The sequence below is a fragment of the Anolis carolinensis genome, chromosome 3 (assembly GCF_035594765.1).
Source record: "Anolis carolinensis isolate JA03-04 chromosome 3, rAnoCar3.1.pri, whole genome shotgun sequence".
NCBI lineage: Eukaryota > Metazoa > Chordata > Lepidosauria > Squamata > Dactyloidae > Anolis > Anolis carolinensis.
In genome coordinates, this window is record NC_085843.1 from 139,930,010 (window position 1) to 139,955,289 (window position 25,280).

Consider the following 25,280-nt stretch of genomic DNA (forward strand, 5'->3'; position numbering starts at 1 on the left):
TGGAAACATTTCTCTGCATTTCATTGGTTCCTTATTTGCGAAGTAAATTACATGTGCCTTTTGTATATATGTGTGTGTGTATGTACGTACCAGGTGACTAATTCTGAAGGGACATGGGTGCAAATGGATAAGAACAGCATGGTAGAGTTTTGTGAAAGTGATGAAGGCGAAGCATGGTCCTTGGCCAGAGACAGAGGTGGAAATCAGTATCTCCGGCACGAAGATGGCAAGTAAACTGCTTTAAACCTAAGCATAAAAACAATATCAAGCTTAGCTGTAAATGATTAATTATGAAGTGATGAAAGGTTTAAATGAGGACAATGTTAATTTTCTGATGTTGGAAGTCTTTTATTTTGAAGAGTTGACACTGTTTCAGTACTGCTTGCGTGGATCTCCCCAAGTGAGAAAGTTAGACCAAAATCTGAAGATGAGGGCAGATGTCTATGCCATATATTTTTTTAAGAAATGACAAAATTAAGAATGTAAAATACGAAGTATTTTGCTAAGCTATTCTTAGCATATTGTAAATTCAACCATTAATGTTTATCTGGATTAAGAATAGGAGAACAGAGCCTATGCATATCTTAACAGCACAAAAGTGGATCAATGCATAGAATGGGACGATGTGGCCAAAATGTTGGTTGTGTTTTCAAATTTGTGTAGCTTTACTCTCACTCTTTCTTCAAATTGATGTCTGAGAAAAACAGGTCCAAATAAGTATACTTTACAGGGACTGGAAGTTCTTTACAAGGACAAGTTCTATTACATTCTAGGTTTTCTTTCTGATATGTTCACTATCAGTGCATAGTCATTGAGGACGATGCCTTGATAGCTTGTTCTAGGCATGAAACCTCTTCACACAATTTGACTATTCCCACACTCTTCCTTTACCTCGATTGCATGAAAAGTGATTATTCTAAGAAGTAGAACTTCTTTTATGTATAGCAGATCATTATGTGATCTGGAATTTGAATATTAAAGACTTCTGACTCCCAACAAATCCAGAAGATCCCCTTCTTTTCAAAATTATCAGTTTTCACAAAACTACAAAGAAAGAGGTGGAGCTAGCATACTCCCCCCTCCATTTTTTCTTTCAACTAATTGTTAATTTGTGTGGAATTGCTGTTCATTTTGTGTAGTTTCATTCATTTTGTCTCATTTTCGTATTTGTGTCCCGCTAACGAAAATGGGTTGCCTATACAACATGAATTTTCGTCTGGCTAACAAAAAACATGAAAATTTTTGTACCATTGACGGCAATGGGAGGGCTTCCGAAGCTCATCCGCCTCCCCCTCGGTTTTTGGGCTAGAGGGGTGAAAATCTCCACACACAGGACATTTTGATCCCTTTTAGCCTACCAACTTTTAAAATGTTTGCATCTTCCCCAGAGTACTATTGTTATTAATAATATTATTTCCTTAACCCCCATTTCCACAGATCAGATCTAATGCAGAGGGAGGCATTTCCCTCTCCCAGGTTGAGGTCAGATTCACAGATCCTTCTTAATATACATATTACGAGGGTTGAATGAAAAGTAATGCCTCCACCTTCATTACTTGGGTTTGGATGGGAATATTTTAATAAACACAGAAATAATCCTTAGAATGTGCTCTTTAACTACCACTATTCACTTTTCCACATAATCACCAGACAATTGGATACATTTCTGCCAACGATGAACAAGTTTTCTGAAGCCGTCACGGAAGAAATTGACACTCTGTTTCCTCAACCAGCATCTCACAGTACTCATCGTGCACAGATCTTCCGATAGCCAGGCAAAGCAATAATGTGCCCCACACGTTCCTGTGAAATGCCGATTATACTTGAAATTTCTCTCTGGGTGATACAACGATGGTCCTGAATCAATCTGTCAACCTTTTCCTTGTGAAACTCGGTGGTTGCTGTCACAGGATGTCCAACTCTTTGTTTGTCACGCAAGTCAGATGTTCCCACCTCAACATCTTTAAACTTACTTGCCCAATGATGCACAGTACGCACATCAACACAATCACCATAAACAGCTTGCATTCTCTGATGAATCTCCTTTGGGGTTACACCTTCTGATGTCAAGAAGTCAATGACTTCACGTTACTTAAGTCGCATTGACCAACCGTCTGTGCAGGGTTCCATACTTCGCACTTTAACAACACAACCGTTCAATGCTAAGGCTTCCCGCCAAATGGAACTGTAGAGAAAAGTCTACTGAACAAGCCAGTACCTGCCGCATACCAGTACTGCCATCTGTTGAGGAGTTACGAAGGTGGAGGCATTACTTTTCAATCAACCCTCGTGTATATATAAATATTATTACCTTAACCCCCATTTCCACAGATCGGATCTAACACGGAGGGAGGCATTTCCCTCTCCCAGCCTGAGGTCAGATTCCCAGATCCTTCTTAATACAGTAGAGTCTCACTTATCCAACATAAACAGGCCGGCAGAACGTTGGATAAGCAAATATGTTGGATAATAAGGAGGGATGAAGGAAAAGTCTATTAAACATCAAATTAGGTTATGATTTTACAAATTAAGCACCAAAACATCATGTTATACAACAAATTTGACAGAAAAAATAGTTCAATACGCAGTAATGCTATGTTGTAATTACTGTATTTATGAATTTAGCACCAAAATATCACGATGTATTGAAAACATTGACTACAAAAATGTGTTGTATAATCCAGAACCTTGGATAAGCGAGTGTTGGATAAGTGAGACTCTACTGTGTATGTGTGTGTGTGTGTGTGTGTGTGTGTGTGTATATATATATATATATATATATATAATAAATATTATTATATTAATACCCATTGGTACACATCAGCTGTAAGCCCTCTGTCAGTACCTGCTTATTGTTACAGGGCAGAAACAAAAGGAAAACTGTGCGGAAGGAAACTGTGTGGCTTTCATTTTCGTGTCGCCTCTCGTTTCCTATGAAAATGTCATTCCTTTTGTGTAGATGAACTGTTGAAATGAAACAATAGCTCGAAGGAAACAGGAAAAAAATTCACGCACACCTCTACTTTCAACCCCTTTTTGAATGCCTGGAATCAGAATAGTCTTGCTTTGATTTAGAGAAGCTGCATTCTTTCCACTGCAAGACTGCTTTGGAGTTAGTTATGAAACAATCATATCTACATCAGTATATTTCCATTCACATCATTATTTCTTACATTCCCTTTTTGAAGGCATGATTAATCAAATTAAAGACATATTTCTTTGTTTTTATAGAGCAAGTTATTCTAGATCAAAATGGCCAGACCCCCCCACCGAGCCCTTTTTCATTGCAAACTTTCAATAAGGGGACAGTGTGCAGTAATGGACAAGGATTTGACTATGGCCTTGGCAATAATAAAGGTATGTTCTGTAGCAAATTTTGCCTTTCTGCCATGTTGATTATTCAGTCTATGTTCTATTGTAATATTTATTGTACCCAGAGCCGGCCCAAGGTAATTTTCAAGTGTAAGCGAACAGAATTTTGGCGCCCCCCCCCCCCAAATGAGGGAAATAACATTATGAGAACGCATTGTATTGTTTGGATTGCTGTAGGTTTTTCGGGTTATAGGTTCTTCCCCAGTCTCCAACAGACCTCAACCTCTGAGGATGTCTGCCATAGATGTGGGTGAAATGTCAGTAGAGAATGCTTCTGGAACATGGCCATACAGTTCGGAAAACTCACAGCAACCCAGTGATTCTGGCCATGAAAGCCTTTGACAACACATTATTATTATTATTATTATTATTATTATTATTATTATTATTATTATTTTCTGCCAAAGAGTGCTGGGATCTCATCAAACTACAGCTCCCTTGATGCCATAGCATTGAGCCACAGCAGTTAAAATGGGCTCAAACTGCATTAATCCTACAGTGCAGATGTCCCTAAAAAGAGAGAGAAAGAAAAAAGAGGCAGAGCTCTATGTCAAAGGGATGGATAAACTGGTTTTTGGCAAATGCTGTGTGTCTCTGTACATTATATATCTATATAATGTCCAGGGTGGAAGAAAGAACTCATCTGTTGGAGGTAAGTGTGAATGTTGCCATTGGCCACCTTGATTAGCATTGAATGGCCTTGTACCTTCAAAGCCTGGCTGCTCCATGCCTGGGGTAATCCTCTGTTGGGAGGTGTTAGCTGGCCCTGATTGTTTCCTGTCTGGAACCCCTGTTTTTTTAGTATTGTTCTTTATCTACTGTCCTCATTATAGAGTTTTTAAATACTGATAGCCAGATTTTGTTCTTTCTCATGGATTCCTCCTTTCTGTTGATGGAGGAACACCTCCCAACAAAAGGATACCCACAGGCAGGAATCAGCCAGGTTTTGAAGCTGCAAGGTTTTTCAATGCTAATCACGTGCACGAGCAGGCCTCTCTCCCCCGCCCACCCTCCTTCCCAGCCAGGAGATTACCACCAGGCTGTGGGTGCCCACGCGCGTGGGGAGGAGAAGAGGCGAAGGTGAGGAAATGGCACCATTCAATCCCTCTCAACAGATGACCATCCAGCCTCCCCGTAAAGACCTCCAGAGAAAGAAAGTCCACCATACAGTCTATAATTCAATTAGACTTGAAACGGAAGGGAACCCCAAAGGCTATTCGGACAGACCCTGTGGTGCAAAAAAGGAAGGCACTATTCAATCCCTCCAGACAGATGACCATCCAGCCTCTGCTTAATAATTCCATTAGACTTGAATGGGAACCCCAAGAGTCATCTATCCCAGCCCTTTTCTGCCGGGCTGGGACAGGCATGAATCAATCAATCATAGAATTACAAGAGTTGGAAGGGAACCCTTAAGGTCATCTAGTCCATTCAGTCCAACCTCCCTTCTGCAATAGAGACACACACCATTCAATCCCTCCAGACAGACAGCCAACCAGTGCCTGCTTAAAGACCTCCAAAGAAGAAGACTCTGAGGCAGTCTCTATTCCATTATAATTGGGGGGACCCAAAGGTCATCTAGTCCAACCACGTATTGCAATAAAGGAAGGCATTAACGACATGTATTTACACATGTCTCGGTGTGATGGGAATCCTATTCATTGGCTCCTTGTTTTTTCTTTTGCTGCAAGAAAAGCCACAAAGAGAAGCTGGCTTTAAGCTTCACCTGCCTTTACTTGCAAACCCCAGATCCTGCGGATTTAAGATGGGCTTTTAAGGGGTTTAGATGTTGGGGAAGAAGAAGCACAGAAGAAGCTCAGAACTAAAGTGAAGGCCCCAGATCTCAATCTGTCTTTGCAAAGATTCATCGTTGTTGTCCCCGCCAAGTGCCATCTAGTCTAACCTTCTGCCTTTCAAAGGCTAGAAGCTGAACTGCATTTTTATGATTCTGCACCAGCTGAATAATATGAGCCTGCAGTGGCCATATAATGTATCTACACTGACCATATAACATATGCCAGGGTTGATGGGGCCATAATCAGAGTTAGAAGGGTACCCCCAAATGCCATCTAGTCCAACCCCCTGTCTTTCAAAGGCTAGAGTCAAACTGCATTATTATGGGGTTGTTGCATGTTCCTAAAGCATTCCCTCCTGACATTTCGCCCACATCTATGATAGGCATCCTCAGAGGTTGTGAGGTATATGAAGAAACTAAGCAAGGAATGTTTATGTGGAAGTTCCTGGGTGGGGGAAAAACTCTTGTATGTTGTAGGCCAGTGTGATTGATGTAATTAATCACCTTTGTGAGCTTTAAATTGCCTTCCCAGCCTCACTTCCTGGCCTGGGGGAATCCTTTGTTCAGAGTTGTTAGCCAGGAATAACTCAGGTGCAGGCCTTCCTCTCCCCCCCACCCCTTCCCAGCTGAGGGCTTACCAGTCTGCTTGAGTGCCCACTGCACACGGACGTGTGGGAAGGAGAGGAGAGGGGGAGGAAGCCCCAAAACGGAAACAGTCAGTGGCTGCAACAGGTGAGCATCGCGGGAGAGGAGGAGGCGGGGGGGGGGGTTTGCGAACGCACATTCATCCCTCCAAGGGATGCATGCACACACTCACTCCCCTGCCTCCTCCTCCTCCCAGTCCCAGGATCGTGCACACTCCCCCTCCACTTCTCCTGCCAGGATCGCATGATCCTGGGACTGGGAAGAGGAGGAGGCAGGGGAGTGAGTGTGTGCATGCATCCCTTGGAGGGATGAATGTGCGCGCGCACACACACACCCCACGCCTCCTCCTCTCCCGCAATGCTCACCTGTTGCAGCCACTGACTGTTTCCGTTTTGGGGCTGCCTCCCCCTCTCCTCTCCTTCCCACACATCCGTCCAAGATCGCAACAACTCTGGGAGGAGGAGGCAGGGGTGCATGCGCAGCGGTGCGCGCGCAGGAGCACCTCAATGGCGCCCCCGTCCAATGGCGCCCTCTGCGGCCACGTAGTCCACGTATAGCTTTGGACCGGCCCTGATTGTACCAATATATGCACTACAAAAAAAAATATGAAGCAGGTATTTTCTGGCTATTTTTCTGATAAGGAACTGATACTATAAAATAGATTCAGTTACTAAATTGCAAATTATTCTAAAATGTTATATGAGGCAGCAGTTGCGTAGCACAAGAGTGATGTTGCTTATTGGACAAAGACCAACACCAAAATCGTGAAGAATTACCCTTTGTTCAACAGAACAGTCTTGATTATAATATTTCTGTGTCATAACTTAGAATCAAAAATTTTGAAGAGCTTTTTTAAAATCCTGAATAGTTGTGACTGACAACTAACTTACAAAAAGGATGCTTCTTTTCATAATTTGAGCTAAATTATATATTTATTGTCTAGTGTAACTTACATTACAAATATTTCATGTTCAGTTTTGTGAAGTCACATAATTAATTGATTTTCAGTTCACTGTCATTAGGAACCTCTGCACAAATGGTTTGCCAAATAAAATCCTTCCCTATATTTGCTGGGGTTTCACTTGTTTGTTTTTGTTTCAAAAAAATAAAGGGCAAAATGCTACTAAAGCCAGAACTTTTAATTCTCATTAATTCCAGTGGGAAGATACACTTAACTTGGGTTGGATCATGTTTATTACAGCCATAATATGTATGCCTTTGGCTGAATGTTGTGTTAACCAGGTATTGATTCTAGTTTAATGTCTTGTTTTTGAGAAACAGTCATGAACTGTCTGAAACATAAACTTTGTTTCCAGTCTCCTTTTGTTTTTTCTATACATTAACATGCAAAGAGTTCATGTTTGTCTCTATTGATAGAAATGTCAGCTAGGGACATCTTCATGTCAACTTTTCATTCATTCATGACTCCTGAAAACCCGCTATTTACCTTTTGCTGGGTCAACCTATGCTTTGCAGTAGAATCCCTTTGATGTTGCATGTTTTATTGCTTTGGTTTCTTCATGTCACAGCCTTCCTGATTGTTTACAAAAAAATAGGCAGCGAAAAATGCATAGCAATTTAATTATACTGTTTCATTGGACATATTATTGAAATATGTTTTCTTGAATATAGGTCAAGCAGAATGCCATTTGAAGGGTTTCTGAGAGCGTTCCTACTTATGTCATAAGAGCATCACAGGGAAGCTTGTACATATTTTCATAAGAAGCACCTAGGTAGAATAAAAATGTTATGATTGAGCCTCATGGCTCTGTTACTGACAGACGTGGGCGTAAGACTCCTCGAGAGTCAGATACTCTCGAGGAGCGAGAGAGAAAAAGACTGCGAGACATATTTGCAGCACCATCTGACGAGGAGTCTTTCGAAGGGTTTACGGAGAGAATGGAGGAGGGGCTGGTTAGCTCAGAGGAGGATGAGATGGATTGGACTCGGGTAAGGGAGGAAGTGGGTGCCACTGGCCATGATGGGACAGAAGATGAATGGGGACCTTCAGGATTAGACCCATGGTTTAGCTGGAGGGATGGGACGGGATCCACAGCTGGAGATGCTGTTGGGCGTAGTCAGAGGTGTTCCAGCTCTGACGAGGAAAGTGATGAGGAAACGCCCGGGTTAAGGAGGACAGCTGACAGTGATGAAGATTTGTAACTGGCATAAAATGGGGCTTGAGAGCAATTGCAAATTGCGTTGGGCAAGGTAATCTGGGCAAACGCTTGGGATCCGTGTGTGTGTGGGACGCTTCCCTGAAGACTTGTGTGCTTTCCTGTGCTGTGACGTAAGTTGATTGGAATCCAGGGTCAGACGGCGGGAGGGATTGTGTGGGCATTTGTTTGTGCAAACCTGTGCTTACTCTTATTAGCTTGACCTTCCGTCGTCTTCTTGACGGACGCCATCTCCTGCTTTGAGAACTCGGACTGAACTGACCACGGCTTGTCTTCCCCCCTTCTTGGACTTGGAAAAACTACAAACGTCTGCTTCTGGCTTTGATCTACGGAACGGAACTGGTCTACTCAACTGCTACAATCCTTGGCTGATTTACTCGTGTTGGAGATCCTGTCTGCTGTGTGTGTGGGGGAGCGACGCAAGTTACTCTAAGCACAGTGTTGGCAGCAGAGAGGAATCTGCTGCCAATTAGTTGCATTCTTTGTATCTTTTGTTCCTTGGCTTTCGTTTCGTTTATACCCAGGCTGAAGCAAGCAGTTTGTTTTTACCCGGATTAAACTCCGGTTTAATCCGGTTTATCTTTTGAACATTTACTTTTGTCCCTTTTTGCTCCTAAAGGCAAAAACTGCCTGGCCCTTGTGTTTTACGGGCATTTTTGAGTTCTGTAATCTAATAAACTCTGTTACTTTGAATCTTGTGGCGTTCTGTCCTTGACAGATTGCCCAACGCCCATAAAAAGTTTATTGCAGCAATAAACCCGTCAGGAAGACGATGGATGAGTTAAGGGCCAAAGTAGACCAATTGCAAACGGCTTTTACCGTTATCCAAACAGCTCAGGCTGTGAAAGGACATGTTTTGACTCCTGAACGCTTTGACGGAACCAGGTGCAAGTTGCCAATCTTTTTGGCACAAGTGGAGCTTTATTTTTCTCAGCTCAGTGCTCATGCTTTTCCTACAGACACTAGCAAGGTGGCCTTTATTTTGAGTTTGTTGACCGGTCCCGCAGGACAATGGGCCACTAATTTAATTTTGGGAAATGACCCAGTCAAGGACAATTTGAATAATTTCAAAAAGTTGTTAACTGATACTTTTGGGGATCCTCTCCGCACGGAGAACGCTGGGTGGGCTCTGTATCGGTTGAAACAGGGAAAGGGGACTGTTTTGGATTACTTAAATAAGTTTAACCTTTATCGCCACCAGCTGGATTGGGGGGAAAATGCATTCATGCTTTTATTTACTGCCGGGTTAAGTGATATGCTCCAGGATGAATTAGCACGCTTGGAGCCGGCTGAAAGCTGGGACGCCTTAGTAGCTAAGGTGCTGCGTTTAGACGCAAGGTTCGAGGCTCGTAAACACTCAAAAGCAATGTGTGCGCCACCCATGCATGTAACCAGGGCACCTGTGGTGATGGGGGAAGAGCCCATGGAGCTTGGGGTCTTTAAAAAGCTGTCTACAGAGGAAAAGAGCCGTAGGAGGCAGCTGGGCTTGTGTTTGTACTGTGGGAATGCTGGGCATTTTGCCAAAAATTGTAATGTGAAACCTTCCCAGCTTTCGGGAAAAGGCCAGCCCTAGTGCGACGTGAGTCCAACGCACTAGGGCTCCTCAAGCAGTCAACTGAGGGGAGGAAGCATGTTTTCGTACCCATTACATTATCTGTTGGGGGAAGGGAACTTGTTTCTACTTTGGCACTGCTGGACTCAGGGGCTACGGTCTCCTATGTAGATATTGAGTTTGCTAAGAAGCATGGCATTCCTAGAGTGCGCAAGGCATGCGACGTGTGGGTGGAAGGAGCAGATGGGAGACTGCTGGAGACTGGGGTGGTTAACCATGAAACCTCAGCAGTAACGTGGGAGGTGCAGGGAGTAACGGGAACGTTTGTGTGGGATATTACGAGCTTGCCTAGATATGATGTGATCCTGGGGATGGATTGGCTAGCTGTAGTAAACCCACAAGTAGATTGGGCAACACGTAAAGTGATCTTAAAGAGGCAGGATTGTTGCACTCTAAATGTTACTCATTCTGATATGGAGGGAGTGCCTGCTGAGTATGGGGAGTTCTCTGATGTATTTTGTAAAAGAGAAGCGGACAAATTACCACCGCACAGGCCATATGATTGCGCCATCAAGTTGGCAGAAGGTGCGAAACTGCCAGCAGGGAGGCTGTAAGCCTTGACTGTACCGGAAAGGCAAGCTTTGCGGGAGTTTCTAGATGAAAATTTAGCCAAGGGGTTTATTCGCCCATCTAGTTCTCCAACTGCGGCACCGGTATTCTTTGTAGCCAAAAAGACTGGGGAACTTAGGTTGGTCTGCGATTATCGGATCCTAAACAAATACACCATTCGGGATAGGTACCCGCTGCCTTTAATCTCGGAACTGTTATCAAGGGTGCAAGGGGCTAAGGTCTTTACCAAGCTTGACCTGCGGGGGGCCTATAACTTAATCCGTATACGGGAAGGGGATGAATGGAAGACGGCATTTAACACGTGTTTCGGATGCCACGAGTTCCGAGTCATGCCTTTTGGGCTTTGTAATGCTCCTGCGGTATTTCAGAGGTTCATGAACGATGTGTTCAGGGACCTAATTGACCAATTTTTAGTGATTTATTTGGATGATATCTTGATTTTTTCTAAGGACGAGAAAGAACATCGTCAACATGTCAAGCAGGTTCTGCACCGACTGCGGGCTAATGGGCTTTTCGCCAAGGCTTCCAAGTGCGTCTTTCATGTGCCTGAAGTGGAGTTCCTAGGTCATGTAGTGTCAGGTAGGGAACTTAAAATGGACCCACATAAGGTTGACGCCGTCAACTCATGGCAGGAGCTGAAGACTAAGAAGGATGTACAAAGGTTCTTGGGTTTCGCTAATTACTACCGGGAGTTTATTCCGAATTTTGCAAAGCTCACGGTACCTTTGACGCAGCTTCTGCGCAAGAAACAGCCATTTGTGTGGGGGCGGGAAGCTCACGAGGCGTTTCTACAACTAAAGTCTAGTTTTCAATCGGACAACATACTAACCCATCCTGATGTTGACAGACCGTTCGTGGTAGAAGCGGACGCTTCTAGCTACGCGTTGGGGGCTGTATTGTCTCAGAAGGATTCCTCAGGGACCTTGCGTCCCTGTGGATTTTACTCGCGGCAACTAACACCCTTCGAGCAGAACTATACCATATGGGAGAAGGAGTTGTTGGCGATTAAGGTGGCGTTTGAGGTGTGGCGGCACTGGCTTGAAGGGGCACGGCACCAGATCGTGGTCAGATCTGATCACAAGAACTTAGAGCACTTGCAAACAGCAAAGAAGTTAAACCAGCGTCAAATCCGCTGGGCTTTGTTTTTCTCCAGGTTTAACTTCAAGGTGCAGTTCGTGGAGGGGAAGGCAAACTTGCGGGCCGATGCTTTATCCCGCAAGCCGGAATTTAAGACCAATGAGCAGGTAGTATGTCAGACCATCTTGCCTACTGCCTCTCTGTGTGTTGTAGATAATGAGCTTGGGTTACATGACCAGATCCTTGAGGCTCAGAAGGATGATGTGTGGACTCAGGAGCAACTGATGCTGCTCTCTGCAGGTAACCGTACCATACTGCCGCATCTCCAGGATCAAGACGGGGTATTGGTGCGTAGGGGGCAGGTTTACGTACCAGTAGGGACCCTCAGGTTGGAGGTGATTAGAGCCCACCATGACGAACCCATGGCTGGGCACTTTGGCAGGTTCAAGACCGTACAGCTTATCACCAGGAGCTACTGGTGGCCAAAGATGCGGCAAGACATTCTGCGCTTTTGTGACAGCTGCGCCGTTTGTCAGCAGAGTAAGACGCCTGTTGGGCGCCCTAGAGGGTTGTTATCGTCTTTACCTGTTCCGGAGAGGCCATGGCAAATCATTTCCATGGATTTTATTTCAGATTTGCCTAAGTCTGGGGGTTATACTTGTATTTGGGTGGTGGTGGATTTATTTAGTAAACTGGCTCATTTTATTCCTTGTTCAACCATTCCGGCGGCCCCTACGTTGGCCTTACTATTTACAAAGCACATCTATCGTTTGCACGGAGCACCCGAGGTGATTATTTCAGATAGGGCTCCGCAATTTGTGTCACGCTTTTGGAAACACTTCCATGAGTGTTTGGGGACTAAGTTAAACGTGTCTTCAGCTTTCCATCCGCAAACGGATGGACAGTCGGAACGGGTTAATGGGCTCTTAGAGCAGTATCTGCGTTGTTTTTGTTTAGATCAACCCACGGCTTGGGTAAAGTGGTTACCGGTGGCGGAATTTGCTTACAACAATGCGGTGCACACGTCTAGTCAGCATACGCCATTTGAGCTAACTTATGGTTTTCACCCACGGGGAGGTGTGGCGCCGTCGACCAATGTGGTCTCTTCGGACCCTGTGTACCGCTCTTCGGAAATGGCTGCATTGCATGATGTTGCCCGTCGCTTACTGTTGGAAGCTAAGGCAACGCAGAAGACTCAGGCTGACCGCCACAGGCAGGCAGGGGAGGAGTTGGAAGAAGGGGATTTGGTGTGGTTATCTTCCAAACATATTAAACAGGCTGGGGGAAAGTTTGCGCCTCGGTATTTGGGTCCCTTTCCTATCGTTAAAAAGATTTCTTCTGTTGCGTTTCGTTTGCGTTTACCGTCTAGTTTAAAGGTCCATCCAGTCTTTCATCGTTCGCTGTTGAAACTTGATACCTCTAGTCGTCGTGGTGCTATAGCGGAGGGTATCACTGCCACTTCTCCGCCATCGGGGGAGGAGGCCTTTGTGAGAGGGGATAGTGTTATGATTGAGCCTCATGGCTCTGTTACTGACAGACGTGGGCGTAAGACTCCTCGAGAGTCAGATACTCTCGAGGAGCGAGAGAGAAAAAGACTGCGAGACATATTTGCAGCACCATCTGACGAGGAGTCTTTCAAAGGGTTTACGGAGAGAATGGAGGAGGGGCTGGTTAGCTCAGAGGAGGATGAGATGGATTGGACTCGGGTAAGGGAGGAAGTGGGTGCCACTGGCCATGATGGGACAGAAGATGAATGGGGACCTTCAGGATTAGACCCATGGTTTAGCTGGAGGGATGGGACGGGATCCACAGCTGGAGATGCTGTTGGGCGTAGTCAGAGGTGTTCCAGCTCTGACGAGGAAAGTGATGAGGAAACGCCCGGGTTAAGGAGGACAGCTGACAGTGATGAAGATTTGTAACTGGCATAAAATGGGGCTTGAGAGCAATTGCAAATTGCGTTGGGCAAGGTAATCTGGGCAAACGCTTGGGATCCGTGTGTGTGTGGGACGCTTCCCTGAAGACTTGTGTGCTTTCCTGTGCTGTGACGTAAGTTGATTGGAATCCAGGGTCAGACGGCGGGAGGGATTGTGTGGGCATTTGTTTGTGCAAACCTGTGCTTACTCTTATTAGCTTGACCTTCCGTCGTCTTCTTGACGGACGCCATCTCCTGCTTTGAGAACTCGGACTGAACTGACCACGGCTTGTCTTCCCCCCTTCTTGGACTTGGAAAAACTACAAACGTCTGCTTCTGGCTTTGATCTACGGAACGGAACTGGTCTACTCAACTGCTACAATCCTTGGCTGATTTACTCGTGTTGGAGATCCTGTCTGCTGTGTGTGTGGGGGAGCGACGCAAGTTACTCTAAGCACAGTGTTGGCAGCAGAGAGGAATCTGCTGCCAATTAGTTGCATTCTTTGTATCTTTTGTTCCTTGGCTTTCGTTTCGTTTATACCCAGGCTGAAGCAAGCAGTTTGTTTTTACCCGGATTAAACTCCGGTTTAATCCGGTTTATCTTTTGAACATTTACTTTTGTCCCTTTTTGCTCCTAAAGGCAAAAACTGCCTGGCCCTTGTGTTTTACGGGCATTTTTGAGTTCTGTAATCTAATAAACTCTGTTACTTTGAATCTTGTGGCGTTCTGTCCTTGACAAAAAATCATTATTTGGTTTTGTAAAATTAGGAACAAGTTACACTTAATTGTATATTATTATAAGCTTATCAGTAATAGATTACAGAAAGGAGTTAGACTTTGGAAACCTTTGGAGGGTCCTTTTATGGAATAGGAGTGTGTTGTCTCAGTAGGCTCTTGTTACTTTTTTATGGAACACTTTATTTTCAGAATTACTCCAATGTTTTACGTTTATTTCAATAACATGATGACACCTTCTTATTGCTGTACTTAACCTGTTTAATCAACAGGTACATTTTCAGGTTTATTTCTCCCATATTTTTCTGCACTATTTGTGTCTTGTTGTTGTTGTTGTTGTTGTTGTGTGACTTTAGTTGCTTTTGACATATAACAATTCTAAGGTGAACCTAACACAGAGTTTTCTTGCCAAGATTTGTTCAAAAGAGGTTTGCCTTTCCTTTCCTTTCCTCTGAGACTATGGCTTGCCCAAGATCAAAGGATGTGCCCCTTGCTTCTTCATCCCCGTCCCCAATGGAGCCTGGGGAATGGGAGAGAAAAGGCAGAGTATCTTCTTTCATGATCTCCTACCACAGAGTAAGGTCTGGAACTTTCAGACTTTATTCCATACTGTGGAAGCCTCCTGCTTCCACTTTCCAATCCCCATACAGCCTGGGCGGGGGGGGGGGGGGGGGAGAGAGAGAGAGAGAGAGAGAGAGAGAGAGAGAGAGAGAGAGAGAAGGCAGGTTATTTATTTCAAGGAAGCTGGGATGCAGAGTTTCTGCTTTTTACAATTTGTCACCACGGACTAAGATTTAAGACTTTCAACCTTATTCTATGCTGAGGAAGTCTGAGAGAAGCAGCTAAGTCCCCTGCTCCCTCACCCACACCCCAGCATAAACTTGTGAGGAGAGGAGGGAAAGAGAAGGAGGAACAAATACAAAGGCAGGCTGTTTCTTTGGGAGGGGGGAGCTGCTTCTTAAAATCTCTCTCCATGGACTATGGTCTGGGACTTTCAGACAGGGTTCCATGGTGAGGAAGTCTGGGGGAAGTAGCTCCAGTCCTACTTTTTCTGCCCAGTGGAAAAGCTCCAACACTGTCACTGTTCCTGCCACAGCCACAATTTCTTTTTGAACAGACAATTGAACCTAGGGTTTGGTGATCCATTTTTAACCAGCATTTTTCAACTTGTACATGAGTATTTAAAAGATGGAAGAAACATATTTCTGAGATCCATTTCGCTAAGTATTGTAATATTGTTTTCTAAATATTTCAGTTTTTCGAGGCAATGTGCCATCCAAAAGCAGTGCAGTCTTTTAAATATTTCTTTGGAGAAATAAGACACGGCAATTACTGAAAACTAATATGTGGGTTGAGCTTACTATCTAGTTGTAGTGCTTCCTTGATCATTATTTTTAATCATACACACAAATCACATATAAAGACTGTGGCTTAGCATTCTGAAGGAAAGCAGATTAGAACTGCTACAGTAAATATTTTTTTTTCTTCGTGTACTCTGTGAATGCACACTAATGGAGAAGCTGCGCCTGCGCAGGTTCCGACGGAAACTCTTCCAAGCTGAAGTTCAAATTTTGGCGGTAACCACGCCCCCCTTCCCAAGGGGCATATAAGGCAGCCCCAGGCGCCCGTTCTCCAGTTCCTTTTTTTCCGCCGCAAGGTTCACTTCGGACTCTTCGCATGTCTACTACTCGTTTCAAGCGTTGCACGCAGTGTGCTGCTAAAATTCCTGACTCGGACGGCCACGCCAAGTGCCTCTTCTGTCTTGGCGAGGCTCATGTGGTCAGTACCTGCCGTTTTTGCCTAGCTCTCACGGCTCAGGCCAGAAAGAACAGAGCCGCTAGGCTTAGAGCGGCGCTCTACGAAAAATCTCTCGCGCCAGAACCGACTCCGTCGACGTCGGGTACGTCGGCGTCCTCAGCTTTGAGAGCTATGTCGGCACCACCAACTAAGCCTCCGGCAGCCAAGGCTTCCTCGGTCTCGTCCAGAGCGTCCAAGACCTCCAGGGTCGCTAAACCGGTCAAACCACCGTGTACTGTGACGACGGCGACCGTGTCGACCCGCTCCGGAAAGGTGGGACCTTCCTCGACGTCGAGCTCTCTGGCTTCGGTGACCTCGATCCGCTCTCGTATCGGTTCCCCTCCGTCCTCCTCTGCTATCAAAATAGCCTTTAAAAGGGCTCACGAGGAGTCTCGTCGAGCGCAATCCGACTCAGCTGTGGTTCCTCCCACACCTGGCAAGTCCTTGAGGGTTGCATCCAAGCAACCGCCGGCGAAGAAACGGCTAACTCAGCGCTCCTCCTCCTCGGCCTCCTCAAAGAAAGACCCGCCATCTTCCTCGACAACTTCCTCGAGAAGGTCTTCTCCTATTGTACCAGCCCAGAGGCCTAGAGATGTTTCTCAGTCTCCATTGCACCCCCTGTCTGATGGGGAGCTGCAGGACTCACCCCACCACTCTACCCAAACGGTGGTCAGGGTGCCGGTGCCGGAGCCCCTTGCGCCGCCTCGCTCGTCGCGCCAACAGCTCTTCCCTCCCACCTCGACACCGGAGCGTGGCAGACAAACGGCTCGCCTGGCTCGGGCAGCCCAGGCCTCAGCCTCTAAGGACATTCGGCCTCCGGCCCTCTCTTCCCGCGAGGCCTTGCCTCCTCCCGAGACTGTGCTGTCTTCTCCCCCTCAGTCCCCCCAAGGGGCTGAGGAGGAAGATGTTGATGTCGACCGTCCAGACTCTGTCCTCTCGGCCTCGGTGGTCTCTCTCGGTCTCGACCTCTCTCCTCCCCACGACGCGTATGAGGCGGACCCGCCTTCTCCTACTGACAATGTTCGTGCTTTCGCTGAGCAAATGGTCAGGATGGCCGACGCCCTGGGTTTGGAGATCAAGCAAACCTCCAAAGCAGTGTCTGACCCAGTCTTCAAAAGGGTGCAGGCCCAAGCTCCGCCGGCCACGCTACTCCCCTTTCTGCCTTATCTGTTGGACGTTATCCAGGCCTCCTGGAAAAACCCTTCCTCCATTCCTCCGACCTCGAAGAGGATCGAGACTTGGTACCGTACCGACGATGATACCCTGGAGTGGCTCAAACACCATCCCGACCCTAACTCCCTGGTCGTTAAGGCCTCTCAATCCTCAGGTCGTCAGTCGAATACTCCGGCCGACAGAGAGGGGAAGCGCTTCGACGCCGTGGGTCGAAAACTTTATTCCGGAGCCCTTTTGCTTTGCCGCATGGCGAATTATGGAGCCTGCATGGGTGCCTACCAACAAATTATCTGGGAGAAGGCGCAGCCCTTCTTCGCTAAGATGTCGGACGAAGACCGCTCCGTCCTCACTACCCTCCAACAGGAGGCAGACTCGCTCGCTCACCACCAAATACAAATGGCGAAGCATACAGGTGATACTGCGGGTAAAATGATTGCCCACGCGATTTCCATTCGCCGCCACGCCTGGCTGAGGTCTTCGGGTCTCTCCTCATCTTCCAGACAGGTCATTGAGGACCTTCCCTTTGACGCGCTCGGACTGTTTCACGCCGGTACCGATGACAAACTCAAGTCTAATCATGACTTTAAAATTCTTGCGTCTAAATGTGGCGACCAACCTCAACCTCAGCGCACTCGCTGGTTCCCGCACCGTTCCCGCCGTTTCCCGCCGCAATCTTTCAGACACCATTCTTTCAGGCGGCCTTCGGGCTCGAACAATCAAGCCCATCACCAACCTCGCCGGGGACCTCATCCGCAAAAGCAACGCGGTCGATCCACCCCTGCTCCTCCGCAGCCTAATCGGCGTACCTGACGCCAACTCCTGCCAAAGCTCCTCGCCCGCTACCGTTGTAGAGCCCACGCTGCCTCGTCCCTTCGGTATCTTTGCAGACCGACTAGCCCCTTTCTACAATCAATGGGACTCTATTACTTCAGATGCGTGGGTTCTCCGCATTGTCCAAGACGGCTACGCCTTAGAGTTCATGGACCTCCCTCCTACAGGTCACGTTCTCCACTCAAACCCTTCCCCAGAGATACTGGCCGAAGTCGAAGCGCTACTGGCCAAAGGCGCTATCCGTCCCTCCCCTCCCGAACTGGACCCTCTAAGTTTCTTCTCCAGATACTTTACAGTCCCGAAAAGAGGAGGCGGGCTACGCCCGATTCTGGACTTAAGGGCACTCAATATATTCATTCGCCCCTCCAAATTCAGGATGGTCTCTATTGCCTCTATCCTCCCGATGCTGCAGCGGGGAGACTACTTTGCCTCCATAGACTTACGAGACGCCTACTTCCACGTGGCGATACGAGAGGCGCACAGACGGTTCCTATGCTTCAAAGTTCTCGACCAAACCTACCAGTTTACCGTTTTGCCCTTCGGTCTCGTCACGGCCCCGAGGGTCTTCACCAAGGTTGTCGCCGCCGTAGCGGCTCACCTCAGGCTACATGGCATCACGGTCTTTCCTTATCTGGACGACTGGCTTCTCGTCGGGCCCGACCCGGTTCTTCTCCAAAATCACGTCTCTTTCACGCTGCGTCTTCTAAAATCTCTCGGCCTCCAACTCAATTCCGAGAAGTCAAATCTCTCCCCGTCAACCCGAATCCGGTTCATCGGGGCCCTCTTCGACTCCGTCGCAGAGACTGTGTCACTTCCGTTCGACAGATTCCTGGCTCTCCGCCACCATATCGCCCTTTGTCGATCTGCCCGGAGGGTCAGAGCCCGTGTCATTCAGGTCCTTCTAGGCCACATGGCCTCCACGGTTCTCACGACCCCGTTTGCCAGGCTGCGCCTTCGGACCCTGCAAAGGTGGTTTATAGACACTTTCAAACCGTTCCACCACCACAACTCCAGATACCTGTCGGTACCGTCGTCCGTCCGCCAGTCTCTCTCATGGTGGATGTCTCACCAAAACGTGTGCAAGGGCCTTCCTTTCCATCCAGCCCCGCCATCGCTAACCATAACCACAGACTCCTCCACCTACGCTTGGGGAGCCCACATGAACGGTCTAACGGTTCAAAATCTTTGGTCCCCGTCAGAGAGGGCCAACCACATAAACTTCCTCGAACTTCTCGCCATTCTCAAAGCCCTAAAAGCATTCTCCCCCCTCATCCGCCACAAGTCCATCCTCATTCAATCGGACAATCTAGTAGCAGTATTCTACATCAACAAACAGGGTGGTACGGGTTCGAGGAAACTGATGCTCCTCTCCTCTCGTCTCTGGATTTGGTGCATAGCCCACGGCGTACAGATCTCTGCAATCCACCTACCGGGCGCCCAAAACGGCTTAGCGGATGCCCTCAGCAGGATGACTTCTTCCTCTCACGAATGGAAGCTCGATCCCGAGGTCCTCGACGGTCTGTTCCGCCTCTGGGGGCGCCCTACTCTGGATCTCTTCGCGTCTCCCCACAACGCCCAGCTACCCCGCTACGGAGCGAGGCTCCCCCCGAACTCTTTCCCCGGCTGCCTAGGGGATGCCTTTCTTCTGGACTGGTCGGCGGAGATGCTTTATCTTTTTCCACCGATTCCCCTCATACCGAAAGTTCTCGAAAAACTTCTCTCGATCTCGGTCACGGCGATTCTCATAGCTCCGGCCTGGCCCCGCCAACCGTGGTATCCAGCCCTTCTTCGCCTCTCCAGAGGTTCGTTTCACCCTCTGCCTCTCTCGCCGCACCTTCTCTCACGGGAGGACGGCAAAATTCTTCACCCGGACCTTTCTTCCCTTCATCTCACTGCATGGAAGATTCTTACCTAGCCTCTCTTCCGCAGAATCTGCGAGACGTCCTGCGGGCAGCCCATAAGCCGTCTACTACCAAGGCTTATTCCTACAAACTCTCTCGCTTTCATGCCTTCCTTCGATCCCGTAACGTCGACACCTTCCCGACCTCGGTATCGGTGGTCCTCGACTTCCTCATGACTCTCGTCGAGAAGAAACTTTCTCTTGCCTCTATAAAAGCTTATCTCGCAGCTCTTTCCTGGTCTTTTCAGCGCCACGGCCAGCCATCTCTTTTTTCTCACCACCTGATCAAAACCTTTCTCCGGGGCTACAATAACATCTGCCCGCCGTCGCTACCACCTACGCCGGGCTGGAGCCTCGAACTTGTACTTTCTCAGCTGTCTTCTGCTCCCTTCGAACCGCTTGCCTCGACCGATCTACGCCTGCTCTCCTGGAAGTTGGCCTTTCTGGTGGCGATCACGTCGGCACGACGGCCATCCGAGCTCGCTGCCCTCAGAGTCGACGAGCCTTATCTTCGTTTCCACCATGACCGCGCTGTTCTTCGCCCGGACATTACCTTTCTTCCTAAGGTGGTGTCAGCCTTCCACCTCAACCAGGACATTGTCTTACCAGCTTTCTTCTCTAACCCCTCCTCTCCTCTCGAGCAAAAACTGCACCTTCTCGACGTTCGGAGAGCACTTCTTTTCTACAGGGATCGTACTAAGGACATTCGTAAGTCACAAAGACTCTTTGTCGCCTATGCCCAGGACAAGTTGGGTAATCCCATTTCTTCCCAAAGACTGTCCCACTGGATCGCTCAGGCCATTGAGTTGGCCTATGAACTAGCCAAGCGACCTCCCCCTCCTTCCATCCGCCCGAGGTCGACTAGGGGCCTCTCGGCGTCGACCGCCTTCCTTAGGGGTATTCCGCTTGACTCCATATGTAAAGCGGCTATCTGGTCAAACCCTCTCACGTTTGTCTCTCACTACAGGCTGGACAGTAAAGCCCTTAAAGACTCGGCCTTTGCAAGATCAGTACTCTCATCTTGCCTCTCCTGACTCTCAGACGTTTTTTCTCTTCATATTCACCCACAGGTGACTCTCTATACCTCTCCTTCAAGTTGGACGGGGTTTTTTCCCCATACCTGCCTCTAGGGATATGTGTTTTTTCCCATGATTGTATTGAGCAGTTGCTCTGTTGCTTTGTACCGCCTCGTTGGCCCTGGCGGATATGCCAAAGACCAAGATGTGTTTGTCCCTCTCCCCCTGGGAGAGCGTTTATATGCACTACGCAATTGTGTATTTTTCTCTATCATGTTTATTGAAAAATTCCTTCCATGTTATGTTCTTCTTCTATGATGCTCATGTTGCATTGCACTGGTCCTTTCGGACAATTTATTGCACTGGTCCCTTGGGACGGTTGTTTTTTCTATGTCCTAATAAACATGTGTTTGGACATTCACTGATTGTCGAGTTTGCCTTGTCCCACCATCCGGGACCTTAGCGTGTTAGTCTCCATTAGTGTGCATTCACAGAGTACACGAAGAAAAAGGACAGGTTGCTCACCTGTAACCATGTTTCTTCGAGTGTACTCTGTGAATTCACACAAACCCGCCCTTCCTTCCCCTCTGGCAAACCTCTCCCTTTCTCGTTGCCTTGGCGGCGTAGGAACTGGAGAACGGGCGCCTGGGGCTGCCTTATATGCCCCTTGGGAAGGGGGGCGTGGTTACCGCCAAAATTTGAACTTCAGCTTGGAAGAGTTTCCGTCGGAACCTGCGCAGGCGCAGCTTCTCCATTAGTGTGAATTCACAGAGTACACTCGAAGAAACATGGTTACAGGTGAGCAACCTGTCCTTATTGTTTCCTTAATCCTAGTTTTCAAGTTATTCTTCCCTGTTCGGTCATATCAGAGTCTTTTTTTAAGATCATGGTAAATTTTGTTTTGTTTTACAATGAAGAAAGTAAGGAGGAAATTCGAAAAAAATTGTTGTGAATCACTTGCACATTTAGTTATCCTTTAATCTTGTTCCCTATCCAAAAGTATTTGGTTGAACTTCTTCTGGCTCTACCAAATTATTTCACAGTTGTTGCATCACTTTATATACTGTGTCTTGTTATAGAGTAATACCTAGTAACAAGATCGCAGACAAGGGCACGCTTTATCAGTTTTAACTTTCAAATGAACTCCATTTAGCCTTCTTTGGATAGTAACAGGTTGTAGTTTTGACTGTTTTGCCCGCTGCAGGTGACCAAGTGAGTGCCACACTGAATCCCATTCAGTCACAGCCTAGTCTCCCAGCTCCTTCCATCTTTGATCAAGCTGCAAAACCTCCCTCTTCCCTAATCCACAGCCCATTTGTGTTTGGACAGTCCCTTTCCTTCCAGCAACCTCAGCCACAGCTTCAGAGTAAGTCTGTCATCCTTTCCTGCCTCATCCATCCATTTCTGAACCTTGCCATTGCTTTAACCATCCTAGTTGCTTAGCAGCTGCTAACCATCCAACATTGCACTCTCTGTTTTTTGTTCTTTTGTGTTGACTTTCCATGACATTGAAGTAAACATCAGTCTTTCCACAAGTAGTAGAGACCACTGCACTGACCGCTGCTCTGTAGCTCTGTAGCAATCCCTGTTAAACTGGGATTGTAAAAAAATCTGTTTAGGTATTAATTGAGTCAAAGGGTTTCAAATACTGTTGTTGCTCTAACACCTGAAGAAATTCAAAATGTGTTTGTAGCATATAACTCTATTGCAGTCCTACTAGTGCTTTATTATAAATTCCAATTTTAATGGAGCCACAAGGAGAAACAGGTAATAAATGATTATTAATAATAATAATAATAATAATAATAATAATAATGGCAAGCAATTTCATTTGCCTTTTTTCTCTACAAAAAGTTCACCAGAAAGCTTCACCAACAGCAGTATAGATCTGTCAGATAATGTTTTTTCATTTGCTTGAAAATTATTGTAGAATTATGTGGTAATGATTTCAGGTCTAGAATGTCAATTATTTCAACTGCTATCAGTTTGTTTTACTTAGTATATCATGTGAGTTCCTGTTACGTTCCAGTTCCATTGCCTTGTTTAATTTTTCTGTTATGATCTTAAATTGCTGCTCCAGAATGACTGTTGTGTTTGTTAGGCTTTAATTCATGCCTGTTTTCAAAAATCTATAAGTGTGTCCTTTTAGCTGAATATATTAGTATTTGTGGAGTACTTCCTTCCTTTCAACTGGATTAATGCTGGCAGATGCCAAACCTTGAAAATAAGATAACCTTTTGTCATCTGCTCTGGTTGAATAATACAGAAACAGTCTCTTCTGTAGTGTTGGTCTTTGATTCCAGGACGCTTAAACATATCAAAGTCCAAATAGCAAAGAAACTAAATCATTTTCTAACTGGACCTATACCTGGCTGACAAGACTTAATACTTAGAGAGAGGACATCCAGCCATTCAGGGGAGAGAAGAACTTCAGGGATCAGTCAAAGTGGTCGGATCCTTAGGGGCAAGTGACCATGTGCTCCTGCAGTTTGCCATACAAAGGAAGGTTGAAACTAAGACAAGTCAAACACGCATCCTGGATTTTAAGAGAGCTGATTTCCAAAAAATATACTGAGCAGCATTCCATGGATGCCAATACTAAAAGACAAGGGAGTTAAGGATAGATGGGAGTTTTTCAAAAGTGAATACTCAAGGCGCAAGTGCAAACAGTGCCAACAAAGAAAAGAAAATAAGGCAAGTGCGAAGAAGCCTGAATGGATGTCCAAAGAACTTCTAACTGGGCTAAGACTCAAAAGGGACATGCACAAGAAGTGGAAAAGGGGAGAAATCACTAAAGAAGAATTCAAACAAATAACCAACTTCTGTAGGGAAAAGGTTTGCAAAATGTGCTCAGGCTTGCCAGGGACATTAAAAACAATAAAAAGGCTTCTTTGCTTACATTGGTAGAAAAAGGAAGAACAAGGAGGTGATAGGGCCTCTGCAAGGAGAAGATGGGGTGATGATCACAGGGAATAGGGAAAAGGCAGAACTGCTTAATGCCTTCTTTGCCTCAGTCTTCTCACAAAAAGAAAGCCATCCTCAACCTCAGCAACATGGAATGGACGCAGGATTAGGGGAAATCCAACCCCACCTCATCTCCCCGGAGGGACTCGGGGCAGCTTACATGGGGCCATGCCCAGGCGAAACAGACAATATAAAATTCAACAATATAAAAACAGATTGATAAAAACAAATAAGATCACATATACAAAAAACATACTTTGATAAAATCCTGGGTTGACTCCTAAAATGAACTGGGCCAAAAAGTGCGAGTAGTGCAAGCTATAATTAGGGAAGAGGTAGGTACCCGGAACAGTTGTCCCGTTACAGTGATAGGGAAGGAGTACACAGAGAGAATATGTCCGGCTAATGGAGTGGAAAATGCTATAAAAATAAAATAGACAACAGGGCGATCCCAAGCTATGGAAATCAATCGCCAAAGGCCTGTTGGAAGAGCCAAGTTTTCAGGCTTTTCCGGAAAAATAAGGAGGGTAGGGGCCTGCCTAATCTCCCTGGGGAGAAAGTTCCAGAGCCGGGGGGCCATGATGGAGAAGGCCCTCTCCCTCGTCCCCACCAACCGCGATTGCGAGGGTGGTGGGAGCGAGAGGAGGGCCTCCCCTGATGAACGAAGAGACCGTGCAGGTTCATAGGGGGGAAATGCGGTCACGAAGGTAGGTGGGTCCCGAACCATTTAGGGCTTTGTAGGTGATAACCTGCACCTTGAATTGGGCTCGGAAAATAAACTGCAGCCAATGGAGCTCCTTGAACAGGGGGGTTGAACGCGCCCTGTAATTCGCTCCAGTTAGTAGCCTGGCTGTCGAGCGCTGGACCAGTTGCAGTTTGCAGACAACACCAAATTGGGAGGGATAGCTAATACTCCAGAAGACAGGAACAGAATTCAAAACAATCTTAACAGATTAGAGTTCAACAGGGACAAATGCAAGATACTCTACTTAGGCAGAAAAAATGAAATGCAAAGATACAGAATGGGGGTGTCTGGCTTGACAGCAGTACGTGTGAAAAGAATCTTACCCTGTTTCCCTGAAAATAAGACATCCTCATAAAATAAGACCTAGTATAAGTTTTGCTGAATTGCTAAATATAAGGCCTCCCCCGAAAGTAAGACCTAGTAAAGTTATTGTTTGGAAGCATGCCCAATGAACAGAACACCAGAGCATGCGGGATCAGTAAATATATGTATCATAGATTGCTGTACATGGAAATAGTGGTAGTAACAAGAAATTATTGATAGGATTCTGGTTATGCTGGTTTGTGATGACAACTAATGTACAGTATATAATAAATGTTCCTTTTTTGTTCAACAATAAATGTAAATTCGTCTTCATGGAAAAATAAGACATCCCCTGAAAATAAGACCTAGCGCAACTTTGGGAGCAAAAATTAATATAAGACACTCTCATTTTCGGGGAAACAGGGTAGACTCCTCGTGAACAACAAGTTAAACATGAGCCAACAATGTGATGCGGCAGTTTAAAAAGCCAATGGGATTTTGGCCTGCATAAACAGGAGTATAGTGTCTAGATCCAGGGAAGGCATCCTACCTCTCTATTCCGCCTTGGTCAGACCACACCTGGAATACTGTGTCCAATTCTGGGCACAGCAGTTGAAGGGAGATTATGACAAGCTGGAATGTATCCAGAGGAGGGC

The 25,280-nt window shown here is 46.5% G+C and overlaps 1 protein-coding gene across 13 annotated transcripts in view; it reads left to right on the forward strand.

The window, feature by feature from the left end:
* mycbp2 (MYC binding protein 2) overlaps nucleotides 1-25,280 on the forward strand; it is a 207,433-nt gene that overhangs the window by 133,030 nt on the left and 49,123 nt on the right. For 7 of the 13 annotated variants that reach the window (XM_062975545.1, XM_062975546.1, XM_062975549.1 and 4 more), the window contains 3 exons: nucleotides 94-226; nucleotides 3,232-3,357; nucleotides 21,793-21,978. In XM_062975545.1, the coding sequence (XP_062831615.1) occupies nucleotides 94-226; nucleotides 3,232-3,357; nucleotides 21,793-21,978 (445 nt within the window). The remainder of the gene's footprint in view (nucleotides 1-93; nucleotides 227-3,231; nucleotides 3,358-21,792; nucleotides 21,979-25,280) is intronic. The other 6 variants (XM_062975547.1, XM_062975551.1, XM_062975557.1 and 3 more) reach the window with 2 other exon arrangements.